General features: G+C 39.6%; 2 protein-coding genes across 6 annotated transcripts in view; both read left to right on the forward strand.

Annotated features, from left to right (window-relative positions):
- The window catches only part of Adcy2 (adenylate cyclase 2), a 446,592-nt gene that overhangs the window by 331,622 nt on the left and 90,950 nt on the right, over positions 1-24,020 (forward strand). For all 5 annotated transcript variants that reach the window (NM_031007.3, XM_039092044.2, XM_039092038.2 and 2 more), the window contains 2 exons: positions 1,808-1,877; positions 4,600-4,697. In NM_031007.3, coding sequence (NP_112269.2) covers positions 1,808-1,877; positions 4,600-4,697 — 168 coding nt within the window. The remainder of the gene's footprint in view (positions 1-1,807; positions 1,878-4,599; positions 4,698-24,020) is intronic.
- Positions 14,438-15,783, forward strand: LOC100362709 (proteasome activator complex subunit 2-like). The gene has a single exon (XM_039099385.2). It carries the CDS (start codon positions 14,944-14,946, stop codon positions 15,724-15,726), a length of 783 nt encoding a protein of 260 aa, XP_038955313.1. The 5' UTR covers positions 14,438-14,943; the 3' UTR covers positions 15,727-15,783.

Raw genomic sequence — 24,020 nt, forward strand, 5'->3', positions numbered from 1 at the left:
TGATAAAGAAAGATAAATAATAGATGATAGATGATTAGGTAGATATATAGTAGAGACAAATTATAGACAGACAGACAGACAGACAGATAGATGCTAATAGATAAAACATCAAACATCCCTATCTAGGTGTCTGTGTAATTATGTGATATGTGTAGCTATAAACATATATACTTATATACTTATAAACATATATACTTATATGTTTATAGCTACACATATAAAGGTCCACATATTTGAGGCTATTATATTTTTTTAAACAAAGAAAGTTTTACTAAAGTAAACTTAGGAAAATAGGTATGTATGCCCCTCATTGAGTAGTGATCCAAACCAATCAGTAACAATTTGTTACTGGTTTTCCCGGGTACTTTTCTGCGTTGGATTTGGACTTTGCCACGCATTTGTGGAAGGATTAATTTGAGAAAACGTGTTTTTCTGTTTCACCCTTTTCTCATCCTGTTGTCACATGCGGGGCTGTGCCACACATCCTGTGCTCAGGTCTGGTGTTCTGTGCCTAGTGTTGCTGTTGCCTGGGGTAACATTAAGCATTCCAGTGAACGGCTTTCTCTATAAACCCCCGCTGTATCTACCTGAAACAGATTTGTGAAAGTTTCTGGTGTGAGAGGATGAACTCATGAATATAATTTTCATTTAGTTTTCAGCATCGGGGTTATGTGCTTATGTTCGTGATATTTTCGGTTTGTGTCAGCAAGAACCTATCGGTCTTTATACTGATGGTTTTAGCAATTTTTTACTAAGGTGTATTCATTGTGCATGGTGCTGGATTCCATAAAGACATGTTCACAAAGGTGTACTCATTGTTTTCTTATACAAGCATATCATATATTTTGACTGTGTGCCCTCCCCCCAGTCCTGTGCTCCTTTCTTCTTACTTTCCCCAGCATCCTTTTCCCTGATTCCCATGAACAAATTTCTATTTTAATGACTCCAGTCACTATGGAAATCCTTATAGAGGGTCCTCAAGAAGCTAAAAGTGTGCCTGTATATGACCTGATTATGCCATTCCTAGGAATATGCCCAAAAGACTCTATCTCAACAGATCCTGGCCGTGCCTACACAGGAGTGTTCTTTCTAGCAACTTTTTGAAAACTTTTTTCTGACATGGTTTGGACTCTCTTGAAATGACAATAAAAAGATTTTGGGTGAGTGCAGATGGAGCTCCAGAGTGCTTGCCAGAATTTGGGTACAGTGGGTGCTGTACACAGTGCTTCCCACAGCCAAGGAGACAGGGGCTTCAGTGATTACTAAGTACTCCAGCACATGCTGCCATCATTTGACTTTGGTAAAACCTCATATGTCTACATAGGACCTGATCATGCCAGTCCTGGGAATATATCCAAAGGATTCATAGGTCAACATATCACAACAATGCTTGCACATAAAACTTTATTTTTAGCAACAGTTTAAAAGCTTTGTTCTGACATGGTAACTCTTGAAATGAGAAAATGACAATACAAGGACTTTTGGTCAGTGTGGAAGAAGTGTGGACTGAGCTGTATCCTTGGAATGAGGTCTTTACTGAGCTATTTAATTTGATTAACTTTAATCTGTAATTAATATGACAGTTCTATGATGTGATTTTCCCACAGGGTAATGTGTGACTGCATGTAGCATTTACAGTCATTTCTAGTATCCAAATCAAATAAATTGGTATTATATACCAAAAATCTATTCGGAATGGCAGAGTTTACATCCAGAAAAGAAGAACACTGGGCAGTTTGTTTGTTTTTGTAAATAGTTGCAGATGCTTAGTTGTATGTTTGATGTTGTCTGTCTTTCTTACCTCTAGGCAATGGCTCAAGTCAGAAGACATTCAAAGAATCTCCCTGCTTTTCTATAACAAGAATATAGAGAAAGAAGTAAGCCATTTTTCCCGTTTAAACTATTATAATTTTCTTTATGAAATGTGGTTTTGATTTCACTCATGAAACTGAGTGTATATTTTTAATATAGTTTTCGGTTTACCAACAGCAGTGTCTGAAACATTTGTTGAATTTGGTCTCTGAGGATTTCAGACATGCACCTAGGGCATTCTGACTTCTGCAACCCCAATCTGCACCATCTTTAACTGGGTCAGGGCTTTGTATATAGCTCTCCTCTACTGCTCCCTGGCACTCTTTCATAACATTTCTTTTGGCCAAATGCTTTCTATCACCTTGCAATATTCTCCACACTTCTGGTAGTAAATGATATATGGTTGAGATTCAGAAAGAACAGGAAAAGACAATAATAGCTAATGTTTGACTTTTTGTGTGTAATTTTCTCAGAAAAGCCTTTAAAATGGTGGTTCAAACCTTTATAATGCTGAAACCCTTGAAAACCATTCCTCATGTTGTGACTCCAAACCATAATATTATTTTCATTGCTACATTGTAACTGTAATTTTGCTACTGTTATGATTCATAATGTATCATCTGTGTTTTCCATGGTCTTAGGCAACCCCTCTGAAAGGGTCATTTGATCCCACCCACAGGTTGAGAACCACTACCTTAAAAGAAAAATAAAATGTTTCCAATAAACTGACAATGTTGTTACACAAATTGTTCTGATTTGTTAATGAAAGTCTAAGGTTTACATCTATCTTGCTGCATCTGAGTACTTAGGCACCATGCTTCCCTAAGGAGCTGGTTTAGGCTCAGAAAAGCAGCAGATGTTTGGCTTTTGCAGATTTGCTAAGCACAGGTTAAAAAGTCTCCCCAGGAAGGATGTGTGGTTCTGTTAGGCCAACTGACCACTCACCTCCTGCTTTGTGCTGAGTGACAGAAGGAGCAGGGTTCAGAAGCCATCTCCATCATCCAACCACATCATAACTCACTCAGTTTGAACAAAATGACTAGGTTAGTGGCAACATTTGCACAACCATTATGAAAATTCTGCTCAGAAGACTTAGCTCATGATTCTGTAGAAAACTGAATGAAAACATCAAACATTAAAAGTCAGAGTCCATGAAGGTGTGTTTTACAGGTTTGCCCATGTTCCCCTCGTCAAGAAGATCACTTGCCACCTTCTTGTTAAAATACTCTGTCTAAAAATTTTTACCAACTTATTAGTTAATAACATCTCACTCCTGAGTGATGCTAGGATATGATAAAGGCTGTTTGTTATTTAAGTGCCACACTCCCTTGGTTTTAATACCAAAAAGCAAATCCAAGCCATCTCTACACAAAGCCCCAGAAAAGTTAAAAGCTAAGAAAGGAACAGAATGCATAGGATCTAATCATATCCCAGCAATTATGCTAATGTAGTACCTTCATCAGCATGCAAATTGTCCTGGATATTAAGACACAAAATACAGTAGGAAAGATTCTAATAAGGAGAAGGTAGTCATCATTAAGAACGTATCTTTTGAGCAATTATACACATTCTCCCCATGTGTGCATGTCTGCAGATGCCAATGCTTAGGCAAAGTTTTGAGGATGCTGAAACTTAAGCACCCACAGCCTGAACTTCTAGTAAAAGGGGAGAGAGTAGAGCCAGACATATGGAGAAAGAGTCATCAAGAGACTAAAGGGAGAGCTGTCTTTCAACACCAAAACCCAAGTGGCTTAAATCCAAGAACCACATCTGTTTCTTTCTAACGCTGGTGCTAGGCTGGGTGGATATAGCTGATAGGACCACAGAGTTTCTGCAAGAAGTTACAACGCCATTTCATAAAACTTTGTCTCCTTTGACTTTGTTATGAGCCTCATTTGGGAAATCAGTGTAGGTTCCTGCATGGAAGACTGCCTTCAGACTTCCTGATGCAGAAACTAGGGCTTCATGCACTGCGTGTCCCTTAGCATATTAATCATTAATATTAAAATGAATTCTGGCCTGCAGTTCCTTCAACCAGAAACAGGGACAGAAATAGTTTCTACCTCACTGTGGGGGTCTTGTCAGTTTTTTACATTTAGTACATAAAGCATTCAGAGTTGTTAATCACTTGGAACAGAGACTACTGTCACCACAATCATCATGGCCGCAGTGGTGCCTAGCTTTGTGTTCCTAAGTCAAATAGGAACAACGGTCTTGCATGGTAGACAGAACCCTTGCTAATGGTGCTGGACAAGAGAAAGGAGACTCCCTGTGCCAGCCTCAGATCCGATGCCACAGACCTTCTGTCTTCTACCTTCATTCAACACTTAAAGTAGCACTGAGATCAATGATGAAATAGAACATTGCAATGCATGTATTTCACATGTCTGTCATCTCTTGGTGCTGTTTAAAGGGTTATTATTTGGAAAGTCATTCTCTTTCTCCAAGTAATGATACATTATGAAAACTAGGACACAGGCAGGATCCACTAAGCCCTCCCACTTGGCTTCCTTCTGGGGTGCTTCCTTCCTTACTGGCTTGACCCCATTACAGATACATGAGTCTCTAGCATTTAAGATCATACACCGCAGTCTTTGTAAGTCACTCACAGTACATTTGAGGGGAGGACACTTGGCTGCCAAAGACAAGCAGCCAGAGCTTGTTTCTACTGAATTCTGCAATTCGCAAGCATCATCTCGCCCTAGATACAAGGCTGCTGGGTGACTGTGTGAAGCTCTTCCCACGGCAACAATCAACCATCTCTCACAGTGTCCTTTTCCTCCTCAGTACCGAGCTACTGCACTGCCAGCATTCAAGTACTACGTGACCTGTGCCTGCCTCATCTTTCTCTGCATCTTCATTGTACAGATACTTGTATTGCCAAAGTAAGTTCATGAGACTGCCCCCTGGGGATTCTCAGCTGCTGTGCCTTTCCCCTGAAGCCTGGGCTTATTTAAAAGATATGCAATCATGTTGATTTACAAACAGAGGGCCATTTGCCATATCACTGCAGTTGAAAAGTAATGCAAATTTTGGTGGCCAGGTGATAATAATACTGGATTTTCAATATGACTATTCTGTCTTTCCTTATAGAAATTTTTATTAAAAAATTTTTTACTATTATTCCTTGATCTGATGCCCAGCCTCAAAATTTGAGACCTATATGCTTTACCTGCAAAGAGGTCAATTGCAAGGTGTTCTGATTTCTCACAATGTCGGAGACCAAACCCAGACCCTTAAACATGAGAGTTGAGTGCCCTGCTGTTTTGCCACATCTACAGACCAACCAGTGCCCTTTCTAATTTAACACCATTGTTGAGGCTTAAGAAATGGCTCAGTGATAAACTGCTCAAAAAACAAGCACACAGAACTGACGTTAAAGCCCTAACACTTACAGTAAAAACATGAATCTGACAACACATCCTGCAGATCAAGCATTAGGTTGGGGCCAGGTACACGTGGATACTGGGATCTTTTTGGTCAACTATTGTATCCAAAATGGTAAACTTCGAGTTAGGTGAGAAACTCAGTCTGGAAAAATACCACAGAGAGCAATAGGAGAGGGTACCTGGTGCCAACTTCTGGCCTCTACAGCACACATACAGAGAAAAGCACACCTGCATATGTACATGTACACATATGTACATACACAGTGTCATGGGGTGACGAGCAACACCTGCTTTGTAAATGCCACTTCTCCATTTTTTGTACATTCTGTGAGTTATGCACCCTCCTTTTGTCTTAAATCTACCCTCTGTTATAGGTCAGGTTCCAGCTGGTTTTAAGAGAGATGTGGACATAGAGGGAGAAATATAAACCAAGTTGGTTGCACACTTTAGGTCATATTCTTTAAGGTTCCACCTTCTGGCAAAAAACATTATATTTTAACTGGGGAAATTGGAGTCCATCTCAAGAGTTCTCAGACTTATTAGTAAGAGAATTTACAGACTCAGGAGCAGTACAGGTAAGCTCTAAATCTTAGAGAATTCCTGCAGGAAAATAATGGAAGAGGAGAAGAGAGGAAAGGAAACCCATGCCATTTGTAAGCAACTGGGTGATAGAAATGTCAGGGTGGAGGGTACTTTAGAGAGCGAGAGAGAGGTTGCCATCACTTTTTCTTTAAAAGCCTAAACTTTGGCCATTATCTGAAAGAAAGATGGAGAAAAGAAAAACTTACACTTTGCCAAGTAATTCAGAAAATCAGGCAGGCTTAGCCTAGCACTCACCAAGTGACTATACTCAGTATGACAAGGAATCGTACATTACCCCTCCCATCTTCTTTTCATGGCTCAAGGTGGATCAGCCTTCCTTAGAAGTGGTTCCTTGTTAGGCGATTGACAGGCCCAGCTGGATTAACAATTTTTGGGTAACTTAAAATGTAAGGTCTCCACCCAAGAAAAGGACTAGGTTACAGTCTTTTGACAAGGGAAAAAAGCAATCCCTGATGGGCATCAACAAAGCATTGATAAAGGTCTCTGTACCAACCCTCCCTCTAAAGTATGACCTAGGAGATGTGCTGAAATTGGGGGATAGAGACAGTCTACTTCTACCATAGAAACCCCAAGGTCTAGTTCCAATGCTGTTCGCCAGACAGGAGCAGTATCTGTGCTGGTGTTCTAGTCATATCCCCACATATAGTCAAGGCAGGGTTACTCAGAACACAGATCTCCCTTCCGCTTGCAGGGTCTGTACCCTAAGCTGCCCATCCATTCTCTATCTGCTGCTTGCAGGGTCTGTACCCTAAGCTGCCCATCCATTCTCTATCCGCTGCTTGCAGGGTCTGTACCCTAAGCTGCCCATCCATTCTCTATCTGCTGCTTGTGCCATCCTAACCCTAAAAGGTCCTTCCCTTACATAAAATGACTGTCTCCAAAGAAGATGACTCTTGTTTTATAGCTAAAGGAAATTTCAAGAAACTCATCCATGCTCTTCCTCTCTCTTCTCTTCTCCATTCTCTTGCCCTCTTCCCCTTTGTACCTCCTCTCCCCATCCCCCTTCCCTCCACATGCCCATGACTGGCCTTTACTTATCCCCTCTTCTACTCTTCTTCTCTCATTAAACCTCTCCGTGTGGAAAAAAAAAGGAACTCGTCCTTCTCATAATAAATGTATATATCATATATATACATACATATATATATAATTTTCTGAAATAGATTTTCTCTAGTCACTGCCATATATATATTCTGTAGAAGCCAAAAAAAATTTTTTTTCAATTTACCAGGATTCAATGTAATGCTGCCATTTATCCTGTGTAGTGCAGCCAGGATTTGTGGGTAGCTAACCTGCTTAGATTGAATGGCATCCTTTTCTGATAAAGATGCTTAGCAATTAGAGTCAAGTGCTGTCTTCCCCTCTATACTACCAAGGTTTTTATTCTGGGCACTGAGCCAGAACAATGGCATTTATAGGAGTAATAGCAAGGCAGGGCAAGTAATGCCCTACAGTTCCTGCCTACAGTTCCTCAGTTGTCTCCCGTTTTGGAGAGGTTCCCACAAGATTTCCTCCTTTTCTACAAATTAGCATCAGCAGACATGGGCCAAAGGCACCCTTCTTCTCTGCTTAAAATAAAGGATCCTCGGTGAAATTTCCCACTGTCTGCTGATCTGCCTTCCGTTCAAAAATGCCAACAAATTAAATTCCTTTCTAGTACCAAGCCTGCAGCAGCTGGTATGCAAGAGAAATGTCTGTGCTCTACTTCGCTTCCAGGGAGCAGAGGCTTGTTGGTGGAATCATGATTGCCCAGGGAACTGGGCCCCAACCACCACTGTCAACTGCGTAATTTCATTTCTCCACATCTAACCATTGTGTGAACCTCTGTATTACCTACATCCTAAGTGATGCAGGGGCTGCTGATCGCTGGAAGGAGTTGGAAACATGAATGGCCATTTAAAAAAAATTGCCAAGGAAGACAAAAGATTGAGAAAAAACACATCATAGTTTTCAGCTTTAAGAAGGAGATTACGAATAAGTATTCTTAAAAACTAGAGGAAAAGATGACATTGCACCATGCCATGTCGCCTGCAGAGTTAACTTTGATTTTCTTGTCTCTTGTATTCTACTACATCTTGATGAGCCCAGGAAAGTCTGTCCTCTCATGCCTCATCACGTGCTTGTTCTTATGTTGAACAAGTTTGAGCATTGAAATGAGCCCATGTGTGCACACAGGACCCCTTTCCTGCTGGTGTTAAGAGATGCGTGCCCTCTTTGTCTCATGTCCAGGTCCCCTGCCAGCCTCAAACTCGGGTTGTGTTTCTTCCCTCACCTTTCTCATAGCAGCCCCATGTGTTCCTATTGAGATGATGTTTGCTTTTGAATGTTTTAAAGATACAGAAGAGCAGCATCGCAACACCCCAGTGTCTCTGCACAAACTTTTCAAATGCTAAGCCTGAGTCCTGCGCGCTGCAGTTGTGATCCTTCCTCTGGGCACAGTTTCGATTTAAGTGTGTTTCCAAGATTATCTTTTAATTTGTTCAGCTTAATTCACATTGATGGGCATTATTCAACTTACATTTTTCTTGTATTTGCTTACAAGTACCCTCATCACTACTATCTTGTGTTAACTTCTTTTAGTTGAATTTATATTCCTAACTTTTCAAAGATCAATCAGATTCTTTAATACTTCTAATTCAAGTGGATCATCCCATGCTCTGTTATTGCCGTCTCCCTGCATGCCTTTGCATGAAATCTGCATGTTCTGGGTTCTTTACGCGTTTTTGTCACTTATGTTTTGTTTTTCTGTTTTTGTGTTTTCGGTTGTTGTTGTTGTTTGGTGGTGGTTGTTGTTATTGTTGTTTTGTTTTTTTGTTTTATCCCTGTGTGCCTGTGTGACTGAGTGAAGCCTCTTCTGAGTTCCAGAACCACCCGCCGACAAAGGAGACCACTCCATACCTGTTGCTTCCCTTCCATCCCAGAGTTCCTACCCGTCCATCATTCCATTCTGGGCTGCAGGTTATAGAGTTTTCCTTTGGTTTCTCCTTTCACTCCATGTAACTTAGACATGATTTCATTGCACGGGCTCCAGTCCGCAGCCACCTCCTTCATTCTTTGTTGTAAAGGCATCACTACCACAAGGTTGCTTTCAGTGTCAGGCACTCACCTACTCAAGATACCATCTTTCGTTCTATCCCTAGAGGGACATTGTTGTGCTTACTAGGTCACGGGTGGAAACTTCCATCAGCATCCCTGCCATGGAATGAGATTGGGGATCTTCAACATTGATTTTCTACTTAGGGTCCCAGAGATGTATTCTTACCCAGTAAAGCTCTTCATGGCCCATGATGTCACAATGTTAATTCCAGCTCCCAATTAACAAAATTCACCGATGCATCCCTTACTTTGATACATATTAAATCACAGACTATGCAGGTTTGTCAAGTGTCAGTGCCCCTCAGTGCTCTCAGACCTAGTCATTTTATTTCTTAACTAATCTGTGTGAGTCACGTTCATTGAACTTGGACATTCTCACTCTTGCTGAGATGCCCTTACTTATTTTCTAACTCTGTTGTGTTATAGCGAGCCTGTGTCTTTTTCCTCAGTCCTTCTCTCAATGCATGCGTGTCTGTGTAGTTGTATTCTAATTAGTACATGATAATTGTGCATATATATAGTGAGATGGCATTTTCTTCCTCAGTCCTGGATCACACAATGCGTGGATAAATGTCTGTGTAGTTATAACTTTTGTATTCTAATTAATAAGTGATAATTATACATATAGGAAACTGTGTTATATTTTCATAATTATTGATATGAGGTAAATGATGAATCAAGGTAGTTACATCTAGTTCCAGCTGTCTTTTTAAATCAAAATAGACAAGCAGTGGTCAGAATTGAATGAGTGAGCAGATGAATTACTAACAGGGTTTTCTACTTGGAAATGGTCAGTGGAAGAAAGTGATTTCCTACATGAGGTTCTGCAGCCTTCTTTACCCAGCCCAGTTTTTGGAACCTGGCTTTTGTCTTAGGATTTGAACAAATTAATTAAATTATCAATTGACTTCCCTTTTCTGGGTGTTTTTGCCACTCTGCCTGCACTGTATATATAGAATTTTATTGTAAATATGAGATTCATTCAAAGACCAAATAATAATCCAACATGGAGGCATTTTTACATGTTTTAATTATTTTATTCAAATTATCTGTCAAACTCAATGATTGTATTAAATCTGGCATTGTGAAAATTGTTGAAGCAAAGTTTTATTAATAATGTTTAGTTAGATATCTTGTGTCTCATTATCCCTGGCTAAGCAAATAATAATGATGCTTTACTTAAGAAATTTTAATAGCAAAATTACAGACTCAAAACCATTATTTTTACTTAGACTCTGTCAATTTCCTTACTCATTTAAAGATATATTTTTACTAATCTTTTAATACTCTTTTCAAAGGCCCATTTTTTTGTATTTTCTCAAAAGAGGAAAATAAATAGACTTGATTTCTTTGCCATCCATAGTGAATAGCTATGGTAGAGGCAGTTTGCTTTGGTGGGTGGTGAAAAGCTAGAGCACACCTCAGGAGAGCAGGCATTGGAAGGGATGGGAGAGGCAGTGTGCAGGCACATTTTGGTGGCTCTTGTAGTCCCACCCTAGGAACTATGGATATTGTACCCAGTGCTTTGAGGAGCCATGAGGGATTTAAAGCAGAGGTCATGATTTGGCTGTGTTCTGGGGGTGATGTGTTTGCTTTTGCTGGGGAAGGGAAGAAACAGGAGCGAGTAAGATGTGGTATTCATGGAGATGGAACTGGATGGGATGGAGAATAGTCTGCTTCTGAGCTATGGCATAAAAACTGATGCAGATGGTTCTTGTTGCTTGATCAGGTGTGAAAACTCTCATAGTATTGTTTCCTGGAGTTCTGTTTGTGTGCTTCACTGGAGAAACTAGAAGAATAGCCTGCCACTTTGCAAAAAGAAAACATCGCACGGAAGGGGCAGATTTGAGGGAAAATGAGGATCCCAGGACTCATTTTTTTTTAACACCAAGGATGTGAATGCCTTTCTGTCTTCTTACCTTTCGCTTCCTTTTGGTTTTGATTGCTATTGAAGGCCTTCCATCTTGAAGTTGTGTCATTTACAAGGGAGACTTAGAATTAATTTATGATAACGTACAATTGAGTGTTCTGTCCCTCCATTATCACCCTTGATGAATCCCACGCAGAAAAATCTGAATAGAGTGGAATGGTCTTTGTAGGGACGAATAAGGGTGGGGAGGAAGAGATGCCACTGGTCTTATCACCTCGAGTCGAATTCCAGAAAATGGCATCCATATTTATCTGATGCAATGGCTTATAAAAAGGATGAATTGTAGGCTTTGGGAGAAAGTGCTCCTGCTGAGTCTTTCTCCCCAAAAATGAGTGTCTCTGTCTTTGTTAGAGTCACCTTTCTTTCATGAAGGCAAAATTATAGAAGAGGAAAGGACTTGGTCTCCAATCAGCCCTTTCCATGAACATAACAATACAGCTGATTAAAGTACCAAAGTCAAACATACCCACAAAAGGTATAATTTTTCTTCCTTCATGGCAAGAAAGAGTCAAATTTACTTTTCAGTAAGTATATAAATCAATTATACTCATAAGCTTAAAAGAAACAGCTTTGCAACAAGAATGTTAATTAAAATGGATTAAGTTGCACAAACATCTTGGTATGCTTAATGGACCAGAGCATGCTTTTGAAAGAGCAGGCAGGATAAATGGTGATAATTAAGAGCTTTGACCAACTACTTTGACCTGTGGTATTACTTGTCCCCGAGTGTCTGCTGTTACAAAGTACCATCTAGGCTTCATAGTTTGTAAACAGCAGGAATTTATTTCACAGGATTTTAGAAAACAAAAGTTTGTTGTGAGGGTGGCACAGTGGATAGGTTCTGATAAGGACCTATGGTTAGAGACTATCTCCACTCTGACGGTGTAATCACATCCCAGGGACCCTTATCCATTGCCTTGGTAATAAGAGTTTAACAAATGAGTTTTAAGGCACACAAGCATTCTGTACATAACTACCTTAGAAGACATGGATGTCTATGTGAACAATAATGGCATGTGTGGCAGTGATCCCGGCTTTAAGAATTTAGGAAACACCCTTATAGAAGGGGGAGGGAAAGACAGTCACCAGGAGTGCTTACACATCTGAGGGCAAAGGTAAGACCAACTTTTCTGCTCCAAATAACCTGCCTGGTGGACTCAGGACACACAAAGGCAGAAGTCCTCTGGGTCAGGGCACTTCCAGTTTCTGGCTGTGCCTGGACCTGAACTGATCCCATCCCACAGCTCCCCACTCCCAAATCCCGTGGAGGGGAGAGGTAAACATGCAGAAGTGCAGACCATTCTGAGACTGCAGGACAGACTGCCACTTCTGCTCACCTTTGCCCATATCCCTGGCCCAAGAGGAAACGGCCTAATGCCTCTGGACACAGGAATATAGAAGCAGTCAGAAGCAGGTACCTGCACTTCTGGTCTGTACCCAGAACTGAACTGAACCAGTCAAACAGCTCCCTGCACCCAAATCCCATGGAAGACAGAACCAGACCCTCAGAAGTGCGAACACTCCTAAGAAATCAGAGAAGACTACTCTCTGCCCACATTCCTGACCCAAGAAGGAATCGCCTAATGCCATCTGTGCCCCCTGAGCACAGGGACAAAGGAACATTCAGGGGCAGGACCCTTCCAGTTCCTGCCTGCGCCAAGAGCTGAAAGACAGTTGCCAGGAGCACCTACACATCTGAGAGCACAGCACTCTGTTCCCAGAATCAGCTAGAAGAAAACAGGAAAACAGGTCTACAGGTATACTGACACAGAGGCCTACAGGAGGGTCAAGCCACTGTCAGAAACAACAAGATAAGCTAACACCAGACACAACCTGATGGTGAGAGGCAAGCACAGGAAACTAAGCGACAGGATCCAAAACTACTTGGCATCATCAGAGCCTACTTCTCCTATCAAAGCAAATATTGGATATCCAAAAACACCAGAAAAGCAAGATTTAGATTTAAAATCACATTTTAGGATGATGACAGAGGACACTAAGAAGGACATAAATAGCTCCCTTAAAGAAATACAGGACAACACAAGTAAACAAGTAGAAGTCCTTAATGAGGAAACACAAAAATCCCTTAAAGAATTACAGGAAAATACAACCAAAGAGGTGAAGGAATTGAACAAAACTGTCCAGGATTTAGAAATGGAAATAGAAACAATAAAGAAAGCACAAAGGAAGAAAACCTTGGAAATAGAAAACCTAGGAAAGAGATCAAGAGTCATAGATGCAAGCATAATGAACAGAATACAAGAGATACAAGAGAGAATCTCAGTGGCAGAAGATACCACATAAAACATCGACACAACCCTAAAAAAATAATGTAAAATACAAAGGTCCTAGCCAAAAACATCCAGGAAATCCAGGATACAATGGAAGATCAAACCTAAGGATAGAAGAGAGTAAAGACTCCCAACTTAAAGGATCAGTAAATATCTTCAACAAAATTATAGAACAAAACTTCCCTAACTGAAACAAAGAGATGTGCATAAACATACAAGAAGCCTACAGAACTCCAAATAGATTGGACCAGAAAAGAAATTCCTCCTGTCACATAATAGTCAAAACACCAAATGAACAAAACAAAGAAAGAATATTAAAAGCACTAAGGGATAAAGATCAAGTAACATATGAAGGCAGACCTATAAGATTTACAGCAGACTTCTCACCAGAGACTATGAAAGCCAGAAGATCCTGGGCAGATGTCATACACACCCTAAGAGAACACCAGTGCCAGCTCAGGCTACTATTTCAGGCAAAACTCTCAATTAACAGAGATGGAGAAACCTAGTTATTCCATGGCAAAACCAAATTTACACAATATCTTTCTACAAATCCAGCCCTACAAAGGATAATAGATGGAAAACTCCAGCACGAGGAGGGAAACTACACCCTAAAAAAAGCAAAAATTAATCTCTTTGCAACAGACCCAAAAGAGGAGAGACACACAAACATAATTCCACCTCTAACAATAAAAATAAGAGGAAGCAATAATCACTATTCCTTAATATCTCTCAACATCAATGGAGTCAATTCCCCAATAAAAAGACTAACAGACTAGATACATAAAGAGGACCCAGCATCTTGCTGCATACAGGAAACATACCTCAGAAACAAAGACAGACACTGTCTCAGAGTAAAAACTTTCCAAGCAAATGGTCTGAAGAAACAACTGGAGTAGCCAATTTACTATAGAATAAAATTGACTTTCAACCAAAAGTCATCAAAAAAGATAAGGAAGGACACTTCATATTCATCAAAGAAAAAATCCACTGAAATGAACTCTGAATCCTAAATATCTAGGCTTCAAATGCAAGGGCACCTACGTTCATAAAAGAAAACCTGCTAAAACTCAAATCACACATTGCACCTCACACAATAGTAGTAGGAGATTTCAACACCTTGCTTACATCAATGGACAAATCATGGAAACAGAAATTAAACAGAGACTAACAGAAGTCATGAAACAAATGGATTTAACAGATATTTATAGAACATTCCATCCTGAAACAAAAGGATACACCTTCTTCTCAGCACCCCATGGTACCTTCTCCAAAATTGACCATATTGCAAAACAGGCCTCAACAGATAGAGAAAGATAGAAAGAATCCCATGCATTCTATCACATCACCATGGACTAAGTCTGGTCTTCAATAACAACAGTAATGACAGAACGCCCACATATACATGGAACTTGAACAACGGTCTACTCAATGATAACTTGGTGAAGGAAGAAAGAAAGAAATTAAAGACTTCTTAGAATTTAATGAAAATGAAGGCACAACACACCCAAACTTATGGGCTAAGAGGAAAACTCATAGCCCTGAGTGCCTCCAAAAAGAAACTGGAGAGAGCATTTATTAGTAGCTAGACAGCACACTTGAAATCTCTAGAACAAAAAGAAGCAAATAGACCAAAAAGGAGTAGACAACAGGAAATAATCAAACTCAGGACTGTATTCAGCCAAGTAGAAACAAAAAGAACTATACAAAAAAATCAACAAAATGAGGAGATGGTACTTGGAGAAAATCAACAAGATAGATAAACCGTTAGCCAGACTAACCAGAGGGCACAGAGAGTGTATCCAAATTAAGAAAATCAGAAATGGGGAGAGTGAAAGCGAAAGCTGGGGCTGCTATCCCAGATTCGAGAGCTGGCAAGTGGGGAAGCATGGCCAAGCCTTGTGGGGTTCGCTTGAGTGGAGAAGCCCGTAAACAGGTGGATGCCTTCAGACAAAATCTTTTCCAGGAGGCTGAGGACTTCCTTTGCACTTTCTTGCCACGGAAAATCATATCCCTGAGTCAGCTCTTGCAAGAGGATTCCCTCAATGTGGCTGACCTCTCCTCCCTCCGGGCTCCTCTGGACATCCCTATCCCAGATCCCCCACCCAAGGATGATGAGATGGAAACCGAGCAGGAGAAGAAAGAAGTCCCTAAGTGTGGCTTCCTCCCTGGGAATGAGAAGCTTCTGGCCCTGCTTGCCTTGGTTAAGCCAGAAGTCTGGACTCTCAAAGAGAAGTGCATTCTGGTAATCACATGGATCCAGCACCTGATCCCCAAGATTGAGGACGGAAATGATTTTGGGGTGGCAATTCAGGAGAAGGTGCTGGAGAGAGTGAATGCTGTCAAGACCAAAGTGGAAGCCTTCCAGACAGCCATCTCCAAGTATTTCTCAGAGCGTGGGGATGCTGTAGCCAAGGCCTCCAAGGACACCCATGTAATGGATTACCGGGCCTTGGTGCACGAGCGAGATGAAGCAGCCTATGGGGCGCTTAGGGCCATGGTGCTAGACCTGAGAGCCTTCTATGCTGAGCTTCATCACATCATCAGCAGCAACCTAGAGAAAATTGTCAACCCAAAGGGTGAAGAAAAGCCATCTATGTACTGAGCAAAGGATTAGAAGGAAAATAAATGATTTATACTTTATGCAAAAAAAAAAAGAAAATCAGAAATGAAAATGGAGACATAAAACCAGAATCTGAGGAAATTCAAAACATCACCCGAGCCTATTACAAAAGCGTATATTCAACAAAACTGGAAATTCTGGAGAAAATGGACAATTTTCTAGACAGATACCAGGTACCAAAGTTAAATCAGGATCACACAAACCATCTAAAAAAAAACCCAGAGCTACTAAAGAAATAGAAGCAGTTATTAAAAGTCTCACAACCAAAAAGAGACCAGGACTAGATGGGTTTAGTGCAGAATTCTATCAGACCTTCAGAGAAGACCTCATACCAATACTGTCCAAAATATTCTACAAAATAAAAACAGACAGAGCACTACCAAATTCTGTGAAGCCACAATTACTCTTATATCTAAACCACAAAAAGACCCAGCAAAGAAAGAGAACTTGAGACCAATTTCCCTTATGAATATCAATGAAAAAATACTCAATATAATTCTTGCAAACTGAATCCAAGAACACATCATAATGATCATCCATCATGATCAAGTAGGCTTCATCCCAGGGATGCAGGGATGGTTCAATATACAGAAATTCATCAACATAATTTAATACATAAACAAAGTCAAAGAAAAATACTACATGATTGGATGCTGAGAAAGCTTCTGACAATATTGAACAGCCATTCATGATAAGAGTGCTGGAAAGATCAGGAATTCAAGGCCCATACCTAAACATAGTAAAAGCAATATACAGCAAACCAGTAGCTAACATCAAACTAAATGGAGAGAAACTTGAAACAATGCCACTAAAATCAGGGACTAAACAAGGCTGCCCACTCTCACCCTACTTATTCAATATAGTACTTGAAATACTACCCAGAAAAAATCAGAAAACAAAAGGATGTCCAAGGGATACAAATTGGAATGGAAAAAGTCAAAATATCACTATTTGCAAATGCTATGATAGTATACTTAAGTAACCCCAAATGTTCCATCAGAGAACTAGTAAACCTATAAACTACTATATATAAACAACTTGAGCAAAGTGGCTGGGTATAAAATTAACTCGAAGAAATCTGTAGCCTTCCTATACTCAATGGATAAGAAATTGGGGAAATGACACCCTTCACAGTTGTCCCAAATAATATAAAATACCTTGGTGTGACTTTGGAAAAGCAAGTGAAAGATCTGTATGACAAAAACTTCAGGTCTCTGAAGAAAATTGAAGAAGATCTCAAGATGGAAAGACCTCCCATGCTCATGGATTGTCAGGATTAATATAGTAAAGATGGCCATTTTCTCAAAAGCAATGAACAGATTCAACATAATCCCCATCAAAATTCCAAGTAAATTCTTCATAGAGATAGAAAGAGCAATTTGCAGATCAGTTTGGAATAAAAAAAAAAAAAAAGAAACCAGGATAGGGAAAACTATATTAAAAAAATAAAAGAACTTCTGGGGGAATCACCATCCCTGACCTCAAGCAGTGTTCCAGAACAATAGTGATAAAAACTGCATGATATTGACACAGAGACAGGCAGGTAGATCAGAGGAATAGAATTGAAGACCCAGAAATGAACCCACACACCTATGGGCACTTGATTTTTGACAAAGGAGCCAAAACCATCCAATGGAAAAAAAGATAGCATTTTCAGCAAATGGTGCTGGTTCAACTGTAGATCAGCATGTAGAAGAATGCAGATCGATCCATGCTTATCACCCTGTACAAAGCTTAAGTCCAAGTGGATCAAGGACCTCCACATCAAGCCAGATACACTCAAACTAATAGAAGAAAAAGTGGGGAAGAGTCTGGAAAACATGGGCACTGGGGGTATTTTCCTGAACAAAACACCAATGGCTTATGCTCTAAGATCAAGAATCATCAAATGGAACCTCATAAAACTGCAAAGTTTCTGTAAGGCAAAGGACACTGTTGTTAGGACAAAACGGCAACCAACAGATTGAGAAAAGATCTTTACCAGTCCTACATCTGATTGAGGGCTAATATCCAAAATATACAAAGAACCCAAGAAGTTAGACTCTAGAGAGCCAAATAACCCTATTAAAAATGGGATACAGAGCTAAACAAAGAATTCTCAGCTGAGGAATATCAAATGGTTGAGAAGCACCTAAAGAAATGTTCAACATCCTTAGTCATCAGGGAAATGCAAATCAAAACAACCCTGGGATTCCACCTCAAACCAGTCAGCATGGCTAAGATCAAAAACTCCAGCGACTGACTGCAGGTGCTGGCGAGGATGTAGAGAAAGAGGAACACTCCTCCATTGTTAGAGGGATTGCAAACTGGTACAACCATTCTGGAAATCAGGCTGGAGGTTCCTCAGAAAATTGGACATTCCACTACCTGAAGACCCAGCTATACCTCTCCTGGGCATATACCCAAAAGATGCTCCAACATCCAACAAAGACACATGCTCCACTATGTTATAGCAGCCTTATTTATAATAGCCAGAAGCTGGAAAGAACCCAGATGCCCTTCAACAGAGGAATAGATTCAGAAAATGTGGTACATCTACACAATGGAATACTACTCAGAGATCAAAAACAATGACTTCATGAAATTCATAGACAAATGAATGAAGTAGAAAATATCATCCTGAGTGTTGTAACCCAATCACAGAAAAACACACATGGTATGCACTCATTGATAAGTGGATATTAGCCCAAAAGCTTGAATTACCCAAGATGCAATCCACAGACCACATAAAGCTCAAGAAGAAGGATGACCAAATGGGTGTTCTTTACTCCTTCTTAAAATGGGGAACAGGGGCTGGGGATTTAGCTCAGTGGTAGAGCGCTTACCTAGGAAGCGCAAAGCCCTGGGTTCGGTCCCCAGCTCCGAAAAAAAGAACCAAAAAAAAATGGGGAACAAAAATGTCCATAGGAGGGAATATGGAGACAAAGTTTACAGCAGAGACTGAAGGAATGGCCATTCGGAGACTGCCCTGACATGTGGTCCATATATATACAGCCACCAAAACTAGATAAGATTGAAAAAGCTAAGAAGTGCATGCTGACAGGAACTGGATATAGATCTCTCCTGAGAGAAGCAACCAGAGCATGTCAAATACAGAGGCAAATGCTAGCAGCAAACCACTGAAGTGAGAACAGGACCCCCATTGGAGGAATTAAAGAAAGGATTAAAAGATCTGAAGGTGCTTGCAACCCCATAAGAATAACAATGCCAACCAACCAGAGCTTCCACAGACTAAACCACTACCCAAAGACTATTCATGGACTGACTGACCCTGGCTCCAACTGCGTATGTAGGGGAAGACCGCCTTGTTGGGGCACCAGTGAAGGGGAGGCCCTTGGTCCTGCCAACGTTGGACCACCAGTGCAGGGGAATATCGGGTGGTGGTGGTAAGGGGTGCTTGATGGGGGGAAATACCCTCATGGTGGAGGCGGAGGGGATAGGGGGCTATGGACAGAAAACTGGTTAAGGGAATAACTTTTGAAATGTGAATAAATATATCCCATAAAAATTTTAAAAAACAAAAATAAAAATAATTTTTAAAAAAAGAAGACAAAGAAAGGGGAGTGGGAATGGGATAGGGGATTTATGGTTAGGAAACTGGGAATAGGAATAACATTTGAAATGTAAATAAAATATCCAATAAAAATAAATAAATAAGAATTTAGGAAAATGATATCAATAAGTTCTTTTCTAGGGTCTCTCCAGCAAAGAAAAGTTTATTTGACTAGGTTTTAGTTGGATGCCCTCCTAGTAAGTACTCATAAGTCCAATAAATCTGGGTTACCACCAAGATTAATATGTCACTTTTGTAAAGCTAGGAGTATCTTACACAGTTCGTCATTACTATGGTTCATAGGCTTTACAACTATCTAGGATTTTTTATTGTTTTCCTCCATTGGCAGCTTGCATAGCACCTTTGAATGCTCTCAAAGCTGATCTGTCCCCTTGTTCTACAAAGAAGGTTGGGTATTGGAATAAAATTATCAGCTTCGTGATTACTGTTTCATGGAACAATAAAACAAACCATAAAACATATTTTCTCCAACTATACATGAAATATTGGCAAATATATAACTTCTACAAACCCAGAAAAACCCTTAAAAGATCTGATAAATATTGAATTAATTTAAAGTTATATAGATTTATCACTATCAAATATGAAATAAATACTTATATCTAAATATCTAAAAATATCCCTGTGTATTTGAGCCTAAACTATTTGCCTGTGAATAACCCACAAGTCTACTAAGAAATTATAAGAGAAATTTTTAAGTGTTTAAATAGTAACAGGTCACATATTAAAATAGGTGAAGTATAGCTAGTAATATAGTAAGATATGGGTAGAAATTACTACCTTTGCTTGCATTAGATTAGAAAAAAATTAATCATTTAAATCTTCCAACTCATAACAGCAGAAAGACATGGACAAATTAGAATTAAACAAGTAAAGGAAAATAGATAATATTTTTAAAGTCAATAAAATAGAAAATAATTAAGAAAGAAAATTAATAAAGCCAAACATTGGTTTTTAAACTATTTTTTAAGATTACAATTATATCATTTCACCCTTTAATTTACTGCCTCCAAACTCCTTGCTCTCTTTCAAACTCCTGGCCTCTTTTTTCATTGTTGATATAAATTTCTAATTTATACATTTCTAATTACATAAATATGACCTGCTCAGTCTGTCCAGTGTCTCTTGTAGGTACATGCCTTCATGAATGGCTGCTTGGTATTGGATAAGCAATTGGTGTGCTCTTCACTGAGGAAGACGATTTGTTGTACTCTTAAGGATTTCTTAGTTGCCTTTATGGAGGGCTGAGGTTTTCTTGGTCTATCTTACCATGTCTATTGTCATCCTTGCTCAGCTCAGGTTTAAGTAGTCATGTTGTTGGTCCTTTGTGAATGTAGCTTCTGAAATTACCAGGAGACACAACCTCACAGCAAACTCCCTGGTCCTCTGGCTCTTACAAATCTTTTTGCCACCTTTTCTGATGTTCCCTGAGCCTTAGGGGCGGGAGTTGTACTATAGACGTGTCTACTGGGACTAGACTCCACAACAATGCATTTTATTTATCACCAAAGTATGCATGGCACTGTTGTGCCCTTCGTGCCATTAGGGCTACCCTACTGTGCTGGGCACCGTTGGACTTCACAGGCATTGAGCTTGGCAGGACTGTTGTTTGATTCCCTCTCTTGGACACTTGAGTTTTATTATGATGTAATCACTAAGAAATTTAGCAATCATAACTCTCTATGGACTCCAGCATCTCTTTGGAAGAAAAAAAGGAAATTTATTGAAATGTTCAGATATATTGACAAGCCCAGTCTCCTAGTATAAAATACTTTTACACTCTAACATTCACAGGTCAAGTGAGTCAGCCTCTGGAGAAATTTACTAACTTCTCAGTTTATCTCAATAAAAGTTTGTAGATCACACACCCTGTTGCCAACAATAAATAAAATAAACATCTTTTTCCAAATGCCTATGACATAGTACAAATGTCAAATAGTACAAATATTTATCACACACATTGCAAAAATAATTTTAGTTTCTGTTCAGCTATAATGAAATTAGAAATAATAAGGGCCAACTAAAAATAGCTACCCTGTAGAATTTGATAATCATAGCTTTAATTATTCTCATATTACAAGAATATGGAAATTGAAATTATAAGCTTATAGAAAAGAGTGACAATGAGTAGCTATAAATCAACAGCTGTAGGATTTGACTAAAAAATAATTGCTGGAATATTTGTGTCCTTAAATACATTTATTGGAAAATATAAAATATTGCTAATAAATGAAAGTCAAGAAAAAAGAACAGTGTAAGTTTCAATAAAGTTATTTTAATTTGAATTGGATGCTAGTAGTGTAGAAAATGAATAGAAATCATAGTCCTTAATAGTAGAACAAAAACTAAAGTCATGAGTTCAGGAAAATATGCAAAGTTTCAAGACTCATTCAGATTTTATTTAAAAAATTAAACATTAAGATGAAATTATTACAATTATAAGATTTTTTACATTTTAAGACAATGTTATATCAGATTTTTTGTAACTTATTTTTGAAATTATTTTCCTTATTCTATTTCTTCCTTCCAATCACATTATCTTCTATCTCCTCCTATACTCCTGCCCCGGCCCCCTTTGTCCTCACTCAAATTCATGACCTTTTTTTCTTTAATTGCTATTGCATAAGATCTCAGGGTTAATCACATGATACGGATAGCCAATTCTGGGAGCAGGCAGCTCTCTCTTGGGGAAGACCCTTTCTCTGGCTCTCAGCATTCCCAGTTGCCATGGTTCTTTGTCTAGTGTTGAAAACTCATGAGCTTTCCTTTCTACGTTAGCATGTCTATTGGTAGTGTTGTTATTCAGGTCTTGTTTAGGTATCCACATAGATGAGTGTACACTGCCTCTGTGACATTTCTAGGAAAACAATCTTAGAGCAAATTTCCCATTCATCTCATTTTAACAATCTCTTCTTTGTCACAATGATCCCTGAGCCTCAGGTTCAGGAATTGTGTTATAGATGTTACATAGAATTTTTCCATTTGAAAATCCAAATAAATAGCTAATTTCCTAGTGGCATTATCAAGATTGACCCAAGAAACACAATCAAGAAAAGAGCAGAATTATAGAATGTCTCCTAGTAAAAACAGCTGCCAATCAAAAATATAATTGCTGTATTAGAATTCCTTAGAGTCACAGAACTTATGGAATGTCTCTGTATATTAAGGGAATGATTTACCATCTGTAGCCCAATTAACCCAACAATGGGTAGCCGTGAGTGGGAAGTCTGTGAATGTAGTAGTTGCTCAGTATCGAAAGGCTAGGTGTTTCAGCTGGTCTTCTGCATAAACTGAAATCCTGAAGAAGTAGGTTCCAACAGATGTGTTGACAAGTAAGTGCAAACAGGCAAAAAAGAGAGAGCCCTCCTTCTTCCAATGTCCTTATGTAGGCCTCCAGCAAAAGGTATAGCCAAGATTAAAGGTATGTGCCATCGTGACTGGACCTAAGCTGCTCTTTACTTGGGAGTTGGAATATCCCAGGCTGGCCTTGATCTCAGAGATCTGCTGGCCTCTGTCTCCTGGCATTAAAGGCATGTACCACCTTGCTGGGGACTAAACTTTTCATGACCATTATAGCTCAAGATCTGGATCAAAAACCTGTGTTTTCCAGCCTCAAGATCTGGATCACAGGTGTGCCTTCCATTTCTAGATTGTAGTTCGTGCCAGATATAGTCACATTAACAATTGGAAATAGCCATCACAATTGCACAGAGGCTGAAGAGATTGCTCTTCAGCACTTACTGTTCTTGCAAAGGATCTGTGTTCCCAAAGCTAACATCCATCCCTATCTCTAACTCCAAAGGATGCAGTGCCATCTTCTGACTACCACTGACAGTGGCCATATGCATGATATACATAAATACATACCTGCAGAAAACATTTATACATATAAAATAAATAATTTTTAATTAAAGAATACATGGACATGGTGTGCATGTGACCTGATGGAGGTAGAACCTTTATCGTCCATAGAAGAACCCATCCTGCTTTCTTGTTTTGTGGAGGGATCCACTAATAATTATGGCTGCCTGCTACCTCTGAGATGCACACTGCACACACCCCTTCCCCTAAGGAGGATTTCTGGTAGTGTTTGGTAGCCTTAGGCAGAGGCTGATATCCAGGATCTTTACTGGCTTCTCACCAGGGAGTTAGACCTGGAGTAGTCTTTGCGGGGATAACGTTCTGAATAAGATGATTTAGAGAGCTCATAGCATTTTCCTCTGCTAGATTCTACAAAGCCCTGAGATCCCATCTCACTCCTTTTTATGTAGTTGAAGTTTGATGGCATATGATGCCAGTCAAAATCTAGGTCTGAAATACATACACTGTCTTATAAGGGTCTTTTATGAAAGCACCATGCCTCACTGCTCAGTGTTGGTTTGAACTGAAGCTTACAGCTCTTGTTAAGGCAGCCATAATCATGTCTTGAAATAGTGTAGGGGAATGGGATAGTGAGTGGAGAGATTGTGCTCAGTTATAAGGTTTTGAAGTGTTGCACCAACTGCTTACCTTGCTGCTCCTGAGTCTCAGGCTGTGTCCAGGAAGTGTAATTGCAGTTTTATTTAGTCATTTATATCTGTTATTTCAGTCCCTTCGAGCCTCAGTGGTTACGGGCACTGACTACTCTTCCAGAAGACCCTAGTTCAAATCCCAGCACCCACATGGCAGCTCACAACTGTCTCTAACCCCAAGGTCTAACACT

This window comes from Rattus norvegicus, chromosome 1 (assembly GCF_036323735.1).
Source record: "Rattus norvegicus strain BN/NHsdMcwi chromosome 1, GRCr8, whole genome shotgun sequence".
NCBI classification, from domain to species: Eukaryota; Metazoa; Chordata; class Mammalia; order Rodentia; family Muridae; genus Rattus; species Rattus norvegicus.

What these genes read in the sequence shown, in the direction of transcription:
- LOC100362709 (XM_039099385.2), top strand. Translation starts at nt 14,944, where the DNA reads ATGGGGAGAGTGAAAGCGAAAGCTGGGGCTGCTATCCCAGATTCGAGA.